We start from the raw sequence: 20771 nt of genomic DNA, 5'->3' as shown, positions 1-20771 counted from the left end.
AAAACAAACAAACAAAAAAATCTGGGCGGTGGTGGCACACGCCTTTAATTCCAGCACTCAGGAGGCAGAGCCAGGCGGATCTCTGTAAATTGGAGGCCAGCCTGGTCTACAGAGCGAGATCCAGGACAGGCACCAAAACTAAACAGAGAAACCCTGTCTCAAAAACCAAAAATAAACAAAAGACTTAAATTCCAGCCTGGCAAGGAAAAGTTTCTATTTTGATCTTTCCTCCTTTTACACTTCTTTGTTCATTTTTCCTTCTGGCCTTGAATCCACTTCTCTATTCCAAACTAGTTCCTCTTAAATTTTATTTTTTGCAGGGGTGGGCAAACTGAATGAGACAGCGAGAAGTCAGTGGGAGATGCAAATATTGTATTAAGGGTGGAAAACACTAAGTTTTGTCAAACAAGTGTACCAAAAATGCTTAAAAGCAAGTAAATAGCTGAAAATATGATCAGAGGGAAGCAGGGTCACAAAACTCTTCAGCTAAATTTAAACTTCGGTTTCATTTGTCTTTGTGCCCATTACTTATTTTAGAATGTATAAAATGGGATGATAGCAATACCTACCTTAAAGGGTTGTTCTCTGGACCAGTCAGACAATCCATTCTATAAACTTAGTTAAGCCAGTGGAGGCATATGCTCAATTTACGTCAGCATTGTTTTTATTCAAAGTGAAGTCTAGCCCCAGTAGTAAATCCCGGTCATAGGGATGTTTTAGTAAACTAATTACCTCACTCAGAAAAGGATAACTTTAGAGAAGCAGAGAAACTGCACACACCTTGCCTAAGACAAAACTGTCAAAGCACAACGCCTCGCGGCGGTAGCTGGTTTATACTTTCAGAGAAGCCAAACGGAAAAAGAAAAAAAGAAGAGAAAAAAAGATGAAGGAAGTGCTTCTAAAATGTATTTTGAGGAAAAATCTGTCTCATCCACGAGGGCCGCTGTCGACAGCAGGTAGGATCACTCAGCGAGGGAAGTGACCCTGGTCCCAGGTCGCAAGTCCTTTCTGGCCCAGGAATGACAGGACTCTGAGATGACTAGTCCGCCGTCCTTCCTCCCCGCCTGGGACGCCTGGGAGCTTCGCGGGACTAAGCGTGGCGGCAGGGACCTCACCTCGGAGCCGTCATCTCCTTGGTTTTAAGGACAGAATCTGCGACCTGCGTCTGGAATGACCGATCACACCTCCGGTGGCTGGGAGAAACCCAGAGAAGAGCACCGAGCCAGGCGGCCCGCGAGCCTGCCACTGCCCATTGGTCGTCCAGAGCACCAAGTCCCGCCCCCAGATTTGAATGACTTCTCTCCCCCGCTTCCCCCCGGAACCGCTGGCAAAAGTCCCCCGCGCGCTTGCCTAGCTCCTAGGGCTCTCCGGAAGCCCCGCCCACTCCCAGGGTTCAGTGCGGTGCGGGCCGCCATTGTTTGAATTTGAAAACGGAGAGGCCGGCACCGGCGGTGCTGCAGGTAAGGAGCTGACGCTTCTGAGGGTGCGGAGGGTGGCTGCTTGCACAGAGCTCCCGAGGCTGCTGCGACCCCGCGGCAGTGTCAGCGTCGACGGGGCTCGTGACGCCCGTAGTCGAGGAGCGGGGCTGCTGGAGGTGGGGCTGAGCCGCCACTTGTAGGTAGTTGAGACACGCAAGACTTTAATCCCTCTGGGCCTTGGTTTCCTGATCTGTTAAAGGGGGTGCAAGCTTGATTTAAAGACTTTTGCCACATCTGGCTGCCTGAATCCTGGAGGGGAGCAGTTCCGGCACGTGACAAAGTCTCTTTCTGGGCAGAGGCCAGTGTTTTATGTCACACCACTTTGTGGCTAGAAAATATGCTTATTTGGGTTTTATGTGTATATAAAGAAAGTGGAAGCGGACCAGTTTTAGTTGGGCATGTTGGCATGTAGTTTGAGCCTACTGTACAGTAAACAAATGTAGATGGATGACATTTGTTTACGTAAATTGGGAATCTCCGTGTAAATGTTTTAGGTTGTTAATTTGTCTCTTTGAAAAACAAAACGAAACAGGAGAGAGGCATCCAGGCGTCCTCTTCCCCTCTGGTATTGTGCATCTGGTAGATTTTTGTTTTGTTTTGTTTTTTGAGATAGGGTTTCTCTGTAGCCTTGGCTGCCCTGGAACTTGCTCTGTAGACCAAGCTGGCCTCAGTCTCTCAAGTGTTGGGATTAAAGGCGTGAGGCACCACTGCCTGGGGCATCTAGTTGATTCTTTATATATATGTATTTGTCAGGTTTGCCTTGTAATGATGCTCAATTCAGATTTCAGATTTAATAGTTCAGTGATGGCTTTATTCCATATTCAGTTTAAGACTTGTGTCTGTCAGTTACTGATTTTTTTTTTTTTTTTTCTGTAGTTTATTTTGGGAGTGGGTTGTCCTGGCCATTGACTCCAAGACCTTCAGGTACCCAGAATTGCTCTGCTAATTAGGACCCAATCCTCTCTTTTAAATGTAAAGTTTATATGCATTATTTCACATTTTACTTAAAGTTGCAAGAATCAAATTGAAAGACATTTTGCAAATAACTGAGTTTCAGTCCTAAGTGTTAAAATTTGATTTGGAACATTTTTCAGAAGATACTAAGTAATGAAAATAACACAAGATCTTGCTTCACCCCATGGTCTCTTTGCTATTTGATTTCTGAGATGAGGCTTTCAGGCGAGTGAACGTTTCATATTCCCTTCTTTTACTAATTGCATTTGTTCATGGCATGCCTTTGGATGAATCTCCCTAAGAATTGGATCATATGAATAGTTGTAGGTAGTGTTCAATGTTAGTATATTCAGAATCTGTAAATATAATTTGGCCTTTTGTCTTTTCATAGGTTGTTGTACTATAAATGAAGCAGTCTAATGTTTTCTTTCTCTGAAATCCATTTTTTTTTTGTTGTTGTTGGTGGGAAGTAGTAGATTAAACTATAGGTTTTTTTTATATTAATTAATCAGTTAATTTGAGACAGGGCCTCACTCTATGCATCAGGCTGGCTTCACACTCAAAGATCCACCTGCTTTTTCCTTGGAGGGGGTAGGGAACTGGACTTATACCATCATGTCCAAACTATATTTATTTATTTTTTGTTCTTTGAGAAAAGGTCTTTGGCATAGCCTATACTGGCCTTGGATCCCCTTTGAAGCTAAGATGACCTGAACTTCTGATTTCCTGCTCCACCTCTCTAGTTCTGGGATAATAGGCCCATGCTACTATACCCTGTTTATGCCTGGGATGGAACCCAGGGCTTTGTTCATGCTAGCAAGTAGTCTAACTGAACTATATTCAAGTTTCTTGGAGTGTAGACTTCAAATTGTAGGTGGTTTATATGCTGATTTATTACAGTTGTCTAAAGAGGTTACTGCTTTTCTTTGCAGAATGGAATCTCATTTGAATCAAGATGGATTGCCCAGACCATCTTATGTTTTTAGTGCTGACCCAATTGCAAGGCCTTCGGAAATAAATTTTGATGGCATTAAGCTTGATCTCTCTCATGAGTTTTCCTTAGTTGCTGCAAACCCTGGGGTAAGTACAATGTAAGAAAAACACTATGCTGGTTATTGTGTTCCAGGGAAAACTTACTCAGGTCACAAACAGTTTCCATAAACTTTCTAGATTTAAAGCAGACTTTTATCCTGGCTTTTCAGTGGAGCCCTGGGCCAAAAGAAATACATAACAGTTCATTTTCAAACAATGGGCCTAAACAACTTAGCATGTGTGTAAGCCTGATAGCCGTCGGAAAAAAATTAAAAAATTTTCAGGTTTTATTCTTTGGTAGTTAAGCTAACTGGTGGAATATTCATGTGGACTGCTTTGTTGTGATATTTACTTCATTGTGCTGTTCTGGAACTGAACCTGCAATATCTCCATTGTTGGGGTGCACCATGTAGCGCAGGTCGGTTGAAGAAAGAAGGCATCCCAAGATGAAATTTTAAGGCCTATGTGACAGTAGGAAGTCTAGCCTCTCTGATGGACAACCTTGCAAAGGCATATTTATTGTTATGCAAAGTGTTTCCTCATACCAAGGTCCCTAATCTCATCTACATGTCTTACCTGCCTGCTGTAGAATATCTTCCCCTAAAATTCTTTGGGAGCTGATGCTTCTCAGGTTTCTTGTCTGGAGATGCCAGCTGTCACTTCAGACCCTGGGAGCTGTTCTAATTCAATGCTGACAGGATTGGAGGCAGATCACCCCTATTTCTGTAAATATGTTTCAAATGATAGTGTTCTGAAAATGTGTGCCTATGTTTATCACCTTTAGTTTTGTAAAGACAGAATGTACCTGGCTAGGTATTTGGCCAGGCTGACAAAATGGTAAGTGTTGTTTTGGGTTTAAAGATGTTTTGATGTAAAAATTGGGGGGAGAAACCTGTGTTTGACATACTTGTTTTTAGTGGAGGTTAATGTTGGAGGATGGGAAAACATGCTTGTTTTTGATGTATAAAGATGGCTGGAGCTCTTCCGGGCCATCCACTCCTGTAAAACTCATCTGGTGGTCAGACACTTTGTTTCTTTGAGATGGCACTCCTTCCCCATCTCAGGACCTGAACCCAGTTCTGCGGCTGGACCGTGGCAATATAGGCTATCGAGGTTAGGAAAAGGGGGCTCCAGCTACATGGTTATGGGAAGCCATCATCAATACTATGTAGACTTTCCAATACAGCAGCTCTCAGGATGCTCCTGTTGGTCAGTCCTGAATTCTCCCAGGTAAGCTCTGTGGGCAAGCCTTATAAATTCATCAGTCCCCCAGGGTGTGCTTGGTGAGATCCCTCTTATCTCGTTTATCCTGAAGATTGAACCCAATAGCTTCAGACTAAGGTTGGCTCACTGCTTTTGTCCCATTGCCATAATGCCTATTGTATAGTGGGTACCACAAAGAAAGGGCTCCTTGACTGAATGGTAGTTTATCATTATCACCATCCTAAATTTTTTTTTTTTGATGGTGTTGGTGATCAGACCCAGGGTCTCAGCTTGACATGGTGGCTTACACTTGAAATCTAAGCATGAGGCAAGATAGTTGGGGTGAATTTGAGGCTTAACTAAGCTACATAGAATTCCAGGCCAACCTGGGCTCCAGAGCAAAACTGTGTCTCAGAAAAACAAAACAAAAACCAGTGAACCTGGTGCTAAAGAAATGGTACAGTGGTTAAAAGCACTTGCTGCTCTTGTAGAGGACCCGGAGTGGTTCCCAACACCCACATGGATGCTCACAGCCATCCCTAACTCCAGTTCTCAGGGGATCTGGCCTAGACTGGGAAGGAATGACAGCTTGTAGAGTTGGTGTCTACAGACAAGTTGATGAATGTGATAGTGTTGATCTTGTCCCGGCTGATACAGAACTATAGTTATGTTCTTTCATTTGTATTTAGTTTTAAATCGGTGATTTTTCCTTTTGTTATCCTTTGTTTAGAACTAAATCTGTGAGGCTATTGAAGAGATCATGCTTTACCGTAGCTGCTTCCCATCTCATGTTTTTGAGTTGAGAAGCACTAGCTAGAAGACTGCCAGCTATGTTTAGTTTAGCCTTGGCAGTTCTTTACCAGCAGCAGAAATTATCTATTTATACATGGCAGTTAGAGGCTCAGTGGCTTAAGAAAGGTGCTTGCCACCAAGTATGACCACCTGAGTTTGATCCCTGGGACCCACAAGGTGGGAGGAGAGAACGGACTCACATCTGGTAGATTTGTTTTGTTTTGTTTTTGTTTTTTGAGACAGGGTTTCTCTGTGTAGCATTGGCTGCCATGGAACTCACTCTATAGACAAGGCTGGCCTCAGACTTTCAAGTATAGGGATTAAAGGCATGAGGTACCACTGCTGGGCACATCTGGTTGGTTCTTAAAAATCACATGCCCCCATCCATGACTCTAGTCTTTTATTATGTATCGTTTGCAATACACAATAATACAAGCACCTCTGGTGTGTCTGAGGTTTCCTGTGACTAAAGTCATGGGATGGCTGCAATGCACCTTCAACAAAACAATTCTAAAAATCATGGAAAACAGTCACTGTTATCCACAAGGATTCTTCAAAGGCAATGTACTTCTAAAAAAACAGCTATTCATTTCTCCGTTTTTTTTTTTTTTTTTTTTCCTGTTTGTTTTTTTTTTTTTTGAGACAGGGTTTCTCTGTGTAGTTTTGGTGCCTCTCCTGGATCTTACTCTGTAGACCAGGCTGGCCTCCAATTCACAGAGATCCACCTGGCTCTGCCTCCCGAGTGCTGTGATCAAAGGCGTGCACCACCACTGTCCAGCTAGCTATTCATTTCTAATGTCCACCCTGCTTACAATGACTCTGCTAAATTCCTACAACATCCATTGTCATGCAAATGTTCCAAAATGTTTCCAATTAAGTAAATAGCTGATATGATCATAGAAAAACAGGGTCATAGAAATCTTCAGCTGTACCACCAGTAGATCTTTCTGACAGTAGGAACTTTGAGTTTGTGAAACATGAACAATAAATGTTGAAGTCAGGTAGTGTCAGTTCTCCAACTTTTCAGAGTTGTTTAACAGTTCCATGTAATTTATACTTTACCCTTCTATATGAATTTTAAAATCAGTTTGTCAGCAGGGTGGTGGTGGTGCACACCTTTAATCCCAGCACTTGGGAGGCAGAGGCAGGCGGATCTCTGTGAGTTCCAGGCCAGTCTGGTCTACAGAATGAGTTCCAGGAAAGGCACAAAGCTACAGAGAAACTCTGTCTTGAAAAACAAAGAAATGAACAAACAAACAAGCAAACAAAATCAGTTTGTTAATTTCTTCATAAAAGCTTCCTGGAAGAAAATGCTGAATTGAGAATGCATTGAATCTGTGTGTCAGCTTGGGAAACATTCATCCAAATAGTGAGCAAGCTGTGTCTTCATTAGCACTGGTTCTGTTATTTCTCTCAGCAGTGTGTTGTAGCATCAGTAGATCAGACTAGACAGACCCTCTAGTCTGGATCTCTGGAGTCCTAGGATTGTAGGCATGCAATTCAACCCTGGACTTGTTTTGTTGTTTTTGAGACAGGGTGTATCTCTTAGCCTAGGCTGGTCTGGAACTTGTGTGTGGCTGAGAATGACCTTGAATTCCTGAACCTTCTAAAATTACAGACCTGAGTTATAACATCTGAATTTCCCCCTCCCTTCCCCTACCTATAGAGATAAAAACTTCCCTATTTATGTTTTTTTAAAAAAATCCAAATTGTCTTGATAAAATCCATGGCCTATATATGCCAGGCAATCCCTCTACCAGTGAACTATATCCCTAAGCTCTTTTAAGTTGTCCAGATCTTCCTGCCTTCAGAGTAACTGGAATTTTAGGTGTGTAACACCATACCTGGACCACCAAGAATTCCTTTTTTTAAGACTTATTTATTTCATGTATATGGGCATTTTGCCTGAATGTATGTATGTACACTATGTTTGTCTGGTGCCCTAGGAGGTCATATCCTGTAACTAGAGTTACAGATGGTAGTGAGCTGTCTGATGTGGATACTGGAAATTGATCTCAGGTCCTCTATAAGAGCACTATACACTCTTTTTTTTTCCCCTCTCGTAATAGGATTTCTCTGTGTAGTTTTTGGTTCCTATCCTGGAACTCGCTTTGTACCAGGTTGTCCTTGAACTCACAGAGATCCACCTGGCTCTGCCTCCTAAGTGCTGGGATCAAAGGCGTGCGCCACCACCGCCCTTTGCATTACACACTCTTAATCCCTAAGGATTAAGGAGAGGACCAACACTTGAAAGTTGTCCTCTGAACATCACATGTTAGCCACAGCATGTTCCTCCCTCCCCAAACAAAACAAACAAAACAAAAAACCAACAACAAGAAAAATTGTTAATCTTTGGCTAACTTCAGCTATGTAGCAAGGCCTTAGTTGTAGAAACACTAAGAAACAAATTCAATATAGGTTAGTGACTGAATAAAAATTCTGTAGACAGTTATATAAATAATCAACCATATGAAGTCAGTTAATCTCTGAAAAGCCATATTCTGTATTTTTTTAATTTTAATTTTTTTTTTTTTTTTTAGGCAAATAATTTGGGATCTAAAAATTACCTCCAAGTTTGTCTTCGAATAAGACCATTCACACAGTTAGAAAAAGAACATGAGGCTGAGGTTTGTGTTGAATTTAATTAGATCTTAATGTTTTGTTTTTATTCAATGAATGCTACTCTTATTATTGTGGGCCTGTTTTCTAGGGCTGTGTACAAGTTCTGGATTCTCAGACCGTTCTGTTGAAAGATCCCCAAAGCATCCTTGGCCAGCTAAGTGAGAAGAGCTCTGGACAGATAGCACAGAAATTCAGCTTTTCTAAGGTGAGTAAGAACCCCAGGACACAGGGATGTGTGAACGTGTGTGTGCGCACACGTGTGTGCACCTGTGTGTGGGTGTGGGTGTGGGTGTGGGTGGTGTGAGGGAGCTGTGTAGTGGATTGAATGAGAGCCTTGCACATGTAAAGCACATACTCTGTCCTTAAAGTACACTCCAACTCCCCCTCCGTGCTCTGTTTCAAAGTCATAGCTTCTTTTTTCTTTTTTCTTTTTTTTAGTAGGGCAAGACTTGACTTGGGCTCAATTGTTGTGTAATTGTGTACAGTGAAGCCAGTGAAGCGCATACTTTGTGCTCATAGAACTTCAGTCTTTGGTGCTGGTGTGTGTGTGTGTGTGTATGTGTGTGTGTATTTCTGAAACTAAGACTGAGGTCTATAAATTTATAATTTGAAGTAAGTCGCTGCATTGACCTTTTTATTCTAATTAAAAATATTTTTTAAAACTCATGAAAAATTGATTGGCTGGGTGTGTCAAATTTCTTAGTCATTTTTTAGTTAGATTTTACTATTGGTGTGTGTCTGCCATGATGTGCATATGGAGGACCTTGCAGGACTCTACTCTCCTTCCACCCTGTGCTGCTCAGGGAGTTAACTCAGATACTTCTACCCACTGAGCCATCTTGCCAGCCTTGAAGGTTCTGTCCTAAAAATTTATAAATACCTGTCAGTGTACTTTTGGTGGTAGAGATATGATACCTGTTTTGAATAAATATTTAAAAGTAAATGTTTAATAATTTTGGAACATGAATTTTCTTAAAAGTTGTATCTTGAAAATGCTCTCTTAGGTTTTTGGACCTGAAACTTCACAGAAAGACTTCTTTCTGGGTTGCATTATGCAGCCAGTAAAAGACCTCTTGAAAGGACACAGTCGGCTGATCTTTACATACGGGCTGACCAATTCTGGAAAAACATATACATTTCAAGGTAAATAGTGTTTATTTTGACTAGAAAAGAAAAAGAACCGTTAGTATTCATTCAGTATTTTCATAATTACATGAAGTTATACTTCCATCATCTAGTCCATATTTTTTATTTTTACTGTTTTTTTCCATAAAAAAATAAAACCATATCATTTCTTCCTCTTCCATCTCCTTTTATATCACCTCCACTGTTCCTTCTCGAATTCATAACCTCCTTTTCTTTATTATTGTTATATATAAGTGAATAAATACATAAACAACCTGCTGAGTCTGTTAATTATTGCTTGTATATGTTTTTAAGGCTTTTAAAAAATTAATATTAAAAAGTATTAGAGCTGGAGATGTTAAGTGTAGTCCTTTAGTCCCAGCATTTAGGAGGCAGAGGCAGGGTGCTCTTTGAGTTCCAGGACAGTCTGGTCTACATAGTGAATTCCCAGAGCTACATAATAACACCTAATCTCAGAAAACAAAACAAAATCCAAGTATTGGTTTCATTATGACATGCTCGTACATATATGTCATAATTTGTTCTTTTTATTTTCCTCTGTTTCATTCCCACAGTCCACCATGCCTTCCTCTTCTGGTCCCCTTCTTCCTCTTTAAATAGTCTTTCCTTCTTGCTTGTTACGTCTGTCTGTCTATCTCTCTAACATATATATATATATATATATATATATATATATATATATATATATATAACACACATACATATTTCATAGCCTGCTCTTTTTGCCTTCTCTTCCCTTAACATTTTTCTCCCCGCTCATAGTTCCTTTCCTACTTTAGTGATATTCTCTCTCTCTCTTTCTCAATTTAAATCTAGATTTTGCATTTGAGAGGGAATACACACACTGATATCCAGGTCTGTTCACTTTGTTGCCAGGCAAGCCCTTTACAAATTGTGCTACCTCTCCAAGCTGTATTATATTCTTTCCTTGTCCTAACTCTCCTCCTCAACTTGATCGCACAGAGAAAACTTCTGTCTAGTCATGTTACCTGGATATCCCCTCAACTTTTTAAAACATGTCATGTATATTGCTTGATATATATTGTTTTTTTGAGACAAGGTTTCTCTGTGTATAGTTTTGGAGCCTTTCTTGGAACTCACTCTGTAGCCCAGGCTGGCCTCAAATTCACAGAGATCTGCCTGCCTCTGCCTTCCAAGTGCTGGGATTAAAGGCTGTGCCTCCACCACCCAGCGCTGATATTTTTTATATATATATATATATATATATATATATATATATATATATATATATATGTAAAATTACTTTATAAATGATAGAGAGGAAAATACCATAAAGAATTAAGATATGCTTTAAAGAATTAAGCATGGAATAAAGAAGAAACATTATTTCATTTTGTAATTATGGATGATAGGAAATCATAATATTAGGGCAAGATCTGAATATAAAATTTCATACTGTTGAATCAAAATATGTTGACAATACAGTAAATACTAAAATGATAGAAAATGGAATAATTCCTTAAACTTCTTGCATTTTTCCTTTTTTAAACTCTAGCTTATTGGTAGTATAAAAGGAGCTTTGTTAACCCAAAAACATTGCCTTTTTCCTATTCTTTTATAGGCACAGAAGAAAATATTGGCATTCTGCCTAGAACACTGAATGTACTGTTTGATAGTCTTCAGGAAAGACTATATACGAAGATGAACTTCAAACCACATAGATGTAGAGAATACTTACGGTTATCATCTGACCAAGAGAAAGAAGAAGGTGCTAACAAAAGTGCATTATTGCGGCAAATTAAAGAGGTATGCTAGTTGTTTAGTACATAAAATATCAAAATCATGGAAATTTTTTGAAAACTTTCATGATAATTTTAGCCTGTATTTTAATCTGTTTTTGGTCATGGTGGTGTTCTGTTTTTGAAAAAAAATATTTAAGGCAGCAAATGGCAATACTAAACAGAAATGTAAATAATGCTGGTCTTTTTTGTTATAGAATTAGTATGATACTTTTAAAATATTTATGAAATATTTGAAAATAATAAAAACAAAAAATTCAAAAGAATGTAGGAAGCGAAAGTGACTATTTGGACAGTTTCATTTCTTGAGAGGTTCCCTGTTTAGCTGAGCTGACCTCAGCTTTGCAGTTCTCCTGCCTTTGCCTCCTACTGACTTGTTGCACCACATACCTGCCTCATGCAGAGAGCTTTCTGTCTCTGAATGGATATGTACAGTCATATGCAGGTACTTTTGCATTTCATTTTCTGATAACTAGTTAGATCCAGGGCCTCATGTGTGCTAGGTAAGCACTCTTAACATTGAGCTACATTCTCGCTCCCTCTTTGTTATATGTAGAATACAGTTTTTTCTTTTAAACAGTAGTGATATCTTATTCTTTTTAAAATAACCTAGTTTCTCACTAGACATCACAATACCAATTAATCCAATTAAAAATGGGGTACAGATCTAAACAATTTTCAATGGAAGAATCTCAAATGGCTGAATACACTTAAAGGAAAAGAATTGTTCAACATTCTCTGTCATCAGGAAATGCAAATCAAAACGACTCTGAGATATCATTTTAGACGTGTCAGAATGACACTGATGACAGCTTATATTAGAGAGGATGTGGAGAAAGGGGAACACTCCTCCATTGCAGGTGGGAGTACAAACTTGTACAGCCACTTTTGAAATTAATACAGCTGTTTCTCAGGAAACTGAGACTCAGTCTACCTCAAGACCCAGCTGTACCAACCTTGGGCATATATTCAAAGGATGCTCAATCATACCACAAGAACACATACTCAATTATGTTCATAGCAGCATTATTAATAATAATCAGAACCTGGAACAAACCTAGATGCCCCTCAACTGAAGAATGGATAAGGCAAATGTACATTTACGCAATGGAGTATTACTCAGTTGTAAAAAAACAATGACCTTGTGAAATTAGCAGGCAAATGGATGAAACTAGAAAAAAAATCATTCTGAGTGAGGTAACCCAGACCTAGAAAGACAAACATGGTATGTACTCACTCATAAGTGAACATTAGGAGTAAAGTGTCAGCTCACTACCCCTCAGACTCCCCATTCTTCCTCCCAGCATTCTCAGTTTGGCTCTCTCACATAACCTTATCCTGTTCAACTATTGGCCAGTCAGATTTATTAAAACAATCCCAGCAACATATATTCACAGTGTCTTATTGAAAAGGAAGGTTTTTAACTTTAACATAGTAAAATTATATACAACAAAACAGTTACCAAGTAAGAATTACAGTTACTATATCCAGTCCGTTTGTATTTGGCAAATTTAGAGAAAATATTGTTTGTCTTTGTGACTCTAAAGTTTTATACCTAACTTACCTTGTATCATAACTAAGGAAAGTTTTAACTATGACTCTCTAGTCTTCAACTCTGTCAAAGACCTCAGAAGGGTGAAATGTTACCTAAAGACAAGAACATCTGGCTGCTTGGACAATCACTCTAGGTTCTTCTGTAACAGGGCATCCGGCCTACAGGCCTAGTATATCTGACAGATATTCCTTAGAAGCAGAGAATTTTGAAGGGCTGTCTTACCTTGTCTTGGCAAAGTTTGGCAGTTGCTTTTTTGCATACTGCTAGTCCAGTTTGGACAGTATACTGTCAGCAATTGAGGCAAGGGCAGTTTCTTTGCCCAAATGACTAGCTTTTGCCATAAAGAAAATAAACTTATGGAGATTCTTCCCCATTTCCCATCACCTTTTGAAGTAAATTGGTGCTGTCAGCAGCAGATGTGTCTCACTGTCAAGAAAAGCCTTAGTTTATTAAACATTTTAAATGCCATATTCTGTAGGTCTTTGAAATGTTTGAAGACCATCTATCTATCAAAATATATCTGTGTGTGACCTTGAAAGCATACCTAACATAAGTTCGACTATTATAGATAACTATTTACCTGTATTTCTTAGTTATACTTAATTATACATTATATATTGCATTTTTTAATTTTAATTGTTTATTTTTGTGTATTAGTGTTTTTCTATGGGTGTCAGGTCCCCTGGAACTGGAATTACAGACATTTGTGAGCTGCCATGTGAGTGCTGGGAATTGAACTCTGGTCTTCTGAAAGAGGAGTCAGTGCTCTTAACCACTGAGTCATCTCTAGACCCTATACAATACATTTTTAAATGAGCTATATAAGCACAAAAACCAAGCAAGGGTAGAAACATACATAGAGTATAACAGAAATAACTCTTAATTTGTATCAGTAAACTAAAATCAATACCAATATAAAATATTTTGAGATTAATAGTTGTTTTTTAGATTAAAGTTGATTCAATAATTACCTTTTTTTTGGTTTTTCAAGACAAGGTTTCTCTGTGTAGTGTTGGAGCCTGTCCTGGAACTTGCTCTGTAGACCAGGCTGGGCTCAATCTCACAGAGATCCACCTGCCTCTGCTTCCCAAATGCTGAGATTAAAGGTGCGCGCTACCACTGCCCGGCTTGAATTTAACTCTTGTTTATCTTTTTTTCTGACTATGATCGATAACAACTTGTAACCAGTTTCCCCTAAATGATAACAAACATCCCTAACCAATATTTTGGAAATGTGGGGTAGTTTTCTAGGCTACTTCCTGATGTCTGTGGTGTTGGTATTTTGGGGGGAACCCTGAGAAAATTGGGAAAATGAAGTCCTGGCTGAAGTAGGCTGTGAGATTGGACCATCTCAGCCAGCGTCCTTGAAGTTGTTTTGGATGCAGAGTTTTGAGGATACTAACAGAGGCAAAAATGTTGGGTGATCTGGGCCGTCAGTTTTCATTGACTGAAAATACGTAAACTTATAAAGGTAACATACATTACAGGTATGGAATACGAGGTGTGTACAAGTCAGTTAAAGATGATTTCTTTTGTTTTATGTTTGAGCCTGTACAATATACGTTATGTGTCTTGTTTTTTTAGGTTTAATTTCTTTTACGTCTTTGGCCAGGATTTCAGGGGGGTCTTCCCTGAACAAACCTGATCATCTTTAACCTGGAATGAATCCACAGCCTCTCATTTCCTGTGGAAATAAAAGCATAACCTCTGTCCCAGAGCAACATACCTTTTGACTTTGATTTTGAAGTCAAGATAGTTGGTTTAATCTATCAGTTTTCATTAGCCAATGTTTTTTAGCCGTTATATCTCATTCATTAGCAGTTAAGAAATTTAAAGACAACATAATAACATACAGGATCCATACTTTCTGTGTATTTCTCAAATTTACGTAGCTCATTGTATGTATTTTTTATCTATTGCTTTTTTAAGAGTTTTATTATTTTTAAACTATTTCTTTCTTTCTTTTTTTTTTTTTTTTTTTTGGTTTTTCGAGACAGGGTTTCTCTGTGTAGCTTTGCGCCTTTCCTGGAACTCACTTGGTAGCCCAGGCTGGCCTCGAACTCACAGAGATCCGCCTGGCTCTGCCTCCCGAGTGCTGGGATTAAAGGCGTGCGCCACCACCGCCTGGCGTATTTTTAAACTATTTCTTAATCTATGACTGACTCTATCCTTTTTCTTTTCTCTCCTATGCCTTTGTACATTTTTAAACACACTGTAACCTGTTTAGAGTTTTTGTCCATCTGAGTCTGTCTTTACTGTGTATCTGTAAATGCTTTTTGATTGCATGAGACAAATCTCAAACTGCTATGTCAGCTGCCGTAGGTGTAGCTTGGCTTAGTGCATGGCAGTAGTGCCTGGTGGTTGGCAGCTGGCTCTTCTGCAGGCAGCTGCTGGGAGATGCGTCTTGGTACTGCAGCCTGGCATGAGACACACTAGACTAGGAAACCAAATTTGACTCTGTTTCTGTGCATTTAGAACCTTTTTGAAGCTTTCTCAGGCTTTATGTGGATCTATGTGGCCCTGGACGTTGGGCACCATTTGTAGGAGGACTTTTCTTTCCCTCCCTCCAGTTCCCAAATAACAGACGTGAAGGCTTAATATTAATTATAAATGCCCGGCCAATAGCTCAGGCTTGTTACTAGCTAACTCTTACATTTTTCTATTAACCCATATTTTTATCTGTTCTTTGCCATGTGGTTTGGTATCTTTTCTCAGTACAGCAGCATGTCCATCTTGATTTTCTCTGAGTCTGCTGCTACTCTTCAGATTCCCTCTTCCCAACATTCTCAATTTAGCTCTCTTACCTAACCTTATCCTGTTAAGCTATTGGTCAGCCAGCTTCTTTATTAAACCAATCACAGCGACATATATTCACACAGTGTAAAGGAATATTCCACAGTCTTAATGCTCTAAATAATTGGTGTCTATTAGCAGTCAGGTTCGTGTGTTTAACTTAACTTCCTTTAGAAAAATCAGCTTAAAAATACTAATTTCATATTGATGAACTTCAGCAAGGGGATATTCTATTTCAAATATATTTCCTTTGCTTCTCCAAACTGAGTTTAACAGTGAGCACTTTCTTTTCCTTCTGTGGACACAAATTTACTATGTAGCCTTGGCTTGCCCTCAACTCTCAGTCTTCCTGCCTTAGCTTCGTGTTGCTGGAATTACAAGCATGTGCCCCAACACTTGGCCTGGAGAGCTATTTACTAGTCTGCAGGTAGTCACTTGAACAATGGTCTCAACTCAGCCTTAGCTTATGTTTCTTTATAAATAGGTGATTAGGTAATCTTAAAATTTTTCCTTTGAATTTTCAGGTGTTCTTTGCCATTTGATTTGTTCCTTTTATTTTTAAGAACTCATTTGTTAAAATAAGTCATAAGGGCTGGAGATTTAGCGTGATGGTAGAATGCTAGCATAGTATATATGAAACAGCTATCAAGCAAAACACAAAATAAGCTAAATGCATTATTAATGGCTTATAAATTTCCCAAACTGCTGTTGACTTTCTTGTGTATTTTTCTTTTTTTTTAAATACATAACACACACACACACACACACACACACACACACACACACACACCATTTTTTTATGTGTTTGATGCATATGTGAGAATGCAGGTACACAGGTGCCAGGGTAAAAGGGTGGAGGTCAGAGGAGAACTTGGGAAAGTTGAGTATATCCTTCTGCTGTTGGTTTATGTGGTAAGTGCTGTACCTGCTGAGCCATCTTGCTGGCCTTTCTTTGTTTTTCAATATTCATTTAGTATGTAAATTTTTATTGATTCAATGTGATCTAGCAATGCTTCAAATGTTTAGGTCATATGGTATTGCCATTGTGGAGACTATTATAATTGTTGTAACTAAATAGTTCTTGGTAGTTTATAAAGTTACAATAGTCCATAGTAGTGCATCTAGGAATTTTTTTAAAAGTTAAATATGAGTGTGTGTATGTTTGTGTATGTGTGGGCGTGTGTGCACGTGTGTGTGTATCTGTCTGTGTATGTGTGTCTGTCGACGTTGTAGGAAAACTTAAGTCTCTTTTCTTCACTATGTGGGTCGTGAGGATCTAGGTTAGGGCCCCAGACTTAGCAGCAAGTGCCTGTACTGTCTGAACCATTTCACTCACCCTGGAGACAGGAAGTTATAAGAGCCTACTTCTTGATGGGGACTTAGTACAGAGTCTCAAGGTGATCCAGGGCATCACATGGCAGGAGGGGTGTATCCAAGGAACAGAGCCAAACAGGCTTTTATATAGCACACCAATTTCTGAGATAACCTGTTAATCCACTGATTAATGAGTAGATTAATCCGTGAGGTCAGAACCCTTGTGCTCTGATCACCCCGTTTTTTTCCCCCTCTAAATTGAGACAGAGTTCTCACTACAGCTCTGGCGTGGAACTTGCTGCGTATACCAGACAGAATTGCCTTGAACTCACAAAGATCTGCCTCTAACTGCCAGTATTGAAATTAAAGGAGTCAGCCATTCTGCCTGGTCTGTCACCCCTTATTAATTCACAATAGGGATTATTTTTCAACATAATAGTGGGAACATTCAAACCATAATACACACTGACAAATAGAAAAACACAGAGTATGCTATGGAGGGATGATATGTTATGTAAGATAATACCTTATTAGTTTTAAAGAATTTTAAAATGAGTTTATCTTTTGTCTTTCTGGGTTTTATGTTTTCAGATATTTTTACTGTTAAAGATATAAAAGCTATTGATTTGTTTTAATTATTACTTTCAGAATATTAATGATTTCCTTCCTTAAGATTTTGAGAAGAGTAGTCATGTGCTGGGTCTGGTAGCATGTGCTGTAGTTCCAAGATTCTTCAGATCCTGAGGCAGGTGGATTTCTTAAGTCCAGGTATTTGGTGCCAGCCTGAAAAACAGTGAGATCCTTCACCTCTATCTTTTTAAAGACTTCTATTTTTTATTTTATGTATGAGTAACCTTTATACATAGAAGCACTTACAATATTAATTAAATGTAGGAAAAATAATTAGGTGGGCATATTTATATATTTTTGCAGTTATTTCTGGTTGGCAGATATAAAACAAGATATTTGATACTTTGCCAAACTTATGAGATGCTTTTGTTTAGCTAGGAAGTAAGCTATAAGCAGGAATCACTGAATTAAGTAGTTGAAAGATTATGAGTTAGATGGTGGCTTAGTTGAATAGGTAATTAATATCTTAGTTATTTAACAAAACTGTTTTTAAATTTTACTCTTTCTTTTTTAGGTTACCATACATAATGACAGTTATGACATTCTTTGTGGTAAGGATTCTTTTCTCACCTATGTTAATTTGCTCATCATGAAATATATTTGAAAGGTTTTAATTTCAAAATCACTACTAGTGTTTTTTGATGATTTAGTTCCTACAAAATTTTACAAGGCTATATGAACTGTGAGTAGCTGTAAAGTTTCATTTAGATTCACTATCACAGGTGTATTTTCTCTGACTCTAATATTGAATTCGGGAATTGTTTTTATTTTTCTTTGTCTTTTGCATTAATTTGTATTTGATTCCTTCTTCAAAAAGAAGTAAAATTAAAAGAAACTAAGCTTTGATTATCACAAATAGTTGTTCTTTTGCTCCCTAAAATATTTTAATGTAGATGGTAAAGAGATTAAAGATTCTTAGAGTCGTGTTCTATATTTGTTTCATTTTTTTTAGTCAAGGTTTTAATTTTATGCTTTTTTTTTTTTTTGTTATAGGAAGCTTAACAAACTCTTTGACTATCCCAGAATTTGAAGAATCCATGAACAATTGTGACCAGTCTAGCCTGAATGTGGATAATATAAAATATTCTGTGTGGGTTTCTTTCTTTGAGATTTACAATGAAAGTATTTATGATTTGTTTGTTCCTGTATCATCTAAGTTCCAAAAGAGAAAGATGCTACGCCTTTCCCAAGATGTAAAGGGTTATTCTTTTATAAAAGGTACATCAGCAAACATTGTTTTAATTTTATTGTTTCAAAGTTCACTTCTAGATTTTGTGATAGCTATAGGTAACAAAAAGGAAGTTTGTTTCTTTAAATTACTATTTTTTATCCATTATTGGCATCAAGAAAATGAGTTTATGCTTTGGAAATATTTTTTTGTTATGTTTATATAATTGAGTATAAGGAGGTTCTAGCTTGATACTGTGTTTGCTTGAATGTTAATTATATTCTTGGTGATAAAATGCAGGGTGTTCCAATACTTATTATTTTACTTTGTAGTTGGAACTGTAAATTGTTACTAGTCTTCCATGTGAGCTTGCATAACTTAAATACTAAATGTCTTTATAGCCTCTTCTTTACATGTCTGGTGGAGTAAGGAGTAGCTTAGTTGGCTCTCTAGGATTTGTGACCAATCTAGGAGAGATTTTATATGGTACAAGGAAAATACTTTTCAAAGATTATACTGTAGCACAGATGTTAGATTTTTATAAACTAGTGCATATCTTCTTTATTTGTTAAAGATCTGCAGTGGATCCAGGTATCTGATTCTAAAGAAGCATACAGGCTTTTAAAGCTAGGAGTGAAGCATCAGAGTGTTGCCTTTACAAAACTGAACAATGCTTCTAGTAGAAGGTAAGTAGTGAACCCCTGGGTACAATCCCTGAGACAACCACAGTCTTCTGTGCACATGGAAGTAGCTAATTTAGATGGATGTGACCAGTAGGTTCTCTGAGATGTACTGTGAATTTGTAGACATGATAGCCTTCTAACCTATAAAGTACTAGACAGTTATTTGTCTGGACATTTCGTTTCCTAATTTGCAGGATGTTTTTGAGGTATTTTTATTCTTCCTTTATGTCAGCATCCTGGATTATTTTCCCAGTTGCTTATAGTGGTAGTCTTTTCTCTCTGTATGTATATGTATATACTATTTGAAAAATGATTCAGGTCATACTTTCAAAGGGTTAAGGAAGAATGTTTGTGATGAGTGGGATTATGTGGGAGGAGACAAAATAAGCTTTAGCAGGGAGATACTTCAAATACTTTCTCTTGAGGAAAAGCCCTATCTACAGTGAGATGGGCATGAGGGGGTAATATGATCTACAGCAGCCTATGTATAGGCAGAATTATGCTTTGCTTTTATATTTTCAAAGAATGTATCTGTACACCACAGCATTCTCACTAATAGTATGATCTCTGCATGGAAATTCTTATTTTCCTCCGTAGTCCTGGAGATTGACCCCAGAGTCTCATGTATGCTAGTCAGGCACTCTACTACTGACCTACATCCATCTCCAGCCATCTTTTTACTTTTTATTTTTAAACAGGCTAGCCTTGAACTTTAGATCTTTTTGCTTTCTCCTTATGAGTAGCTGCATATTGAGTCTTTATTACCATGCTTTTATTAATAGAAATTGGAGTGCTAAGAGGGGAAGGTGTAAGGGATTTGGGGTTTGACTAGTAATAAGGTGACGTTAGACAGTTGGGCAAGTGTAGGTGACAGTGGAGTAGGGGGTTGGCATATCTGGCAGCTAGTTGCAAAATGTATCCCTGGTAGAAGATACATTAAATTGTATAAAGAAGTCCATTTAGTTGCTTGTCTTCTGTAGAATGCATGCATTGAAATGGAGTGATATACTTGATCTTGTTCTTTCTTTTAGTCACAGCATATTCACTATTAGAATATTACAGATAGAAGATTCTGAAATGCCTCGCGTAACTCGAGTTAGTGAGTAAGTTGAACGTTCTTTAAATTGTAGTTATTTTGAGATATTTTGAAAAATTTTACAGTAACGTTTTTTTGTTGGGGGGTTGATTTAGATTGTCTTTATGTGATCTTGCTGGTTCAGAACGAAGCATGAAGACACAAAATGAAGGTGAACGATTAAGAGAGGCTGGGAATATCAACACTTCTTTATTGACTCTGGGAAAGTGTATCAATGTTTTGAAGAACAGTGAGAAGTCTAAGTAAGTGTCATTAGTCATTATTTGTCATTAAATATGAAAATCTTTAAATTTTTAACTTTGTTTTCTTTAGAAAATACTTTTTGAAAACCTGTCTCTTACACAAAGACTGTATGATTATTTTCCATAGCAGATGTAAACTGATGCTCTAGAAAGCATGTCTCTGTGATGCTGATTTAGTGTCTCAAACTTCTTGGTGTCTGTGTTTTTGAGACATGGTCTCACGTAGCCCAGGCTAGCCTTGAACTCAGTGTGTACTGAGGATGGCCCTGAACATGTGATCCTCCTGCTTCCTCTTCCCAAGTG

At 38.3% G+C, this 20771-nt stretch overlaps 1 protein-coding gene across 1 annotated transcript in view; it reads left to right on the top strand.

Moving 5' to 3' along the window:
* Positions 1–1368: 1368 nt before the first annotated feature.
* Positions 1369–20771, top strand: part of Kif20b (kinesin family member 20B) — a 70634-nt gene continuing 51231 nt past the window's right edge. Inside the window, exons 1-11 of the mRNA XM_059258815.1 lie at positions 1369–1460; positions 3365–3512; positions 8000–8086; positions 8170–8286; positions 9086–9224; positions 10810–10994; positions 17794–17830; positions 18273–18497; positions 19022–19133; positions 20162–20233; positions 20322–20468. Coding sequence (XP_059114798.1) covers positions 3366–3512; positions 8000–8086; positions 8170–8286; positions 9086–9224; positions 10810–10994; positions 17794–17830; positions 18273–18497; positions 19022–19133; positions 20162–20233; positions 20322–20468 — 1268 coding nt within the window. The 5' untranslated portion in view covers positions 1369–1460; position 3365. The remainder of the gene's footprint in view (positions 1461–3364; positions 3513–7999; positions 8087–8169; positions 8287–9085; positions 9225–10809; positions 10995–17793; positions 17831–18272; positions 18498–19021; positions 19134–20161; positions 20234–20321; positions 20469–20771) is intronic.

This window comes from Peromyscus eremicus, chromosome 1 (genome assembly GCF_949786415.1).
Source record: "Peromyscus eremicus chromosome 1, PerEre_H2_v1, whole genome shotgun sequence".
NCBI lineage: Eukaryota > Metazoa > Chordata > Mammalia > Rodentia > Cricetidae > Peromyscus > Peromyscus eremicus.
This window is presented reverse-complemented; position numbering and strand designations above follow the sequence as displayed.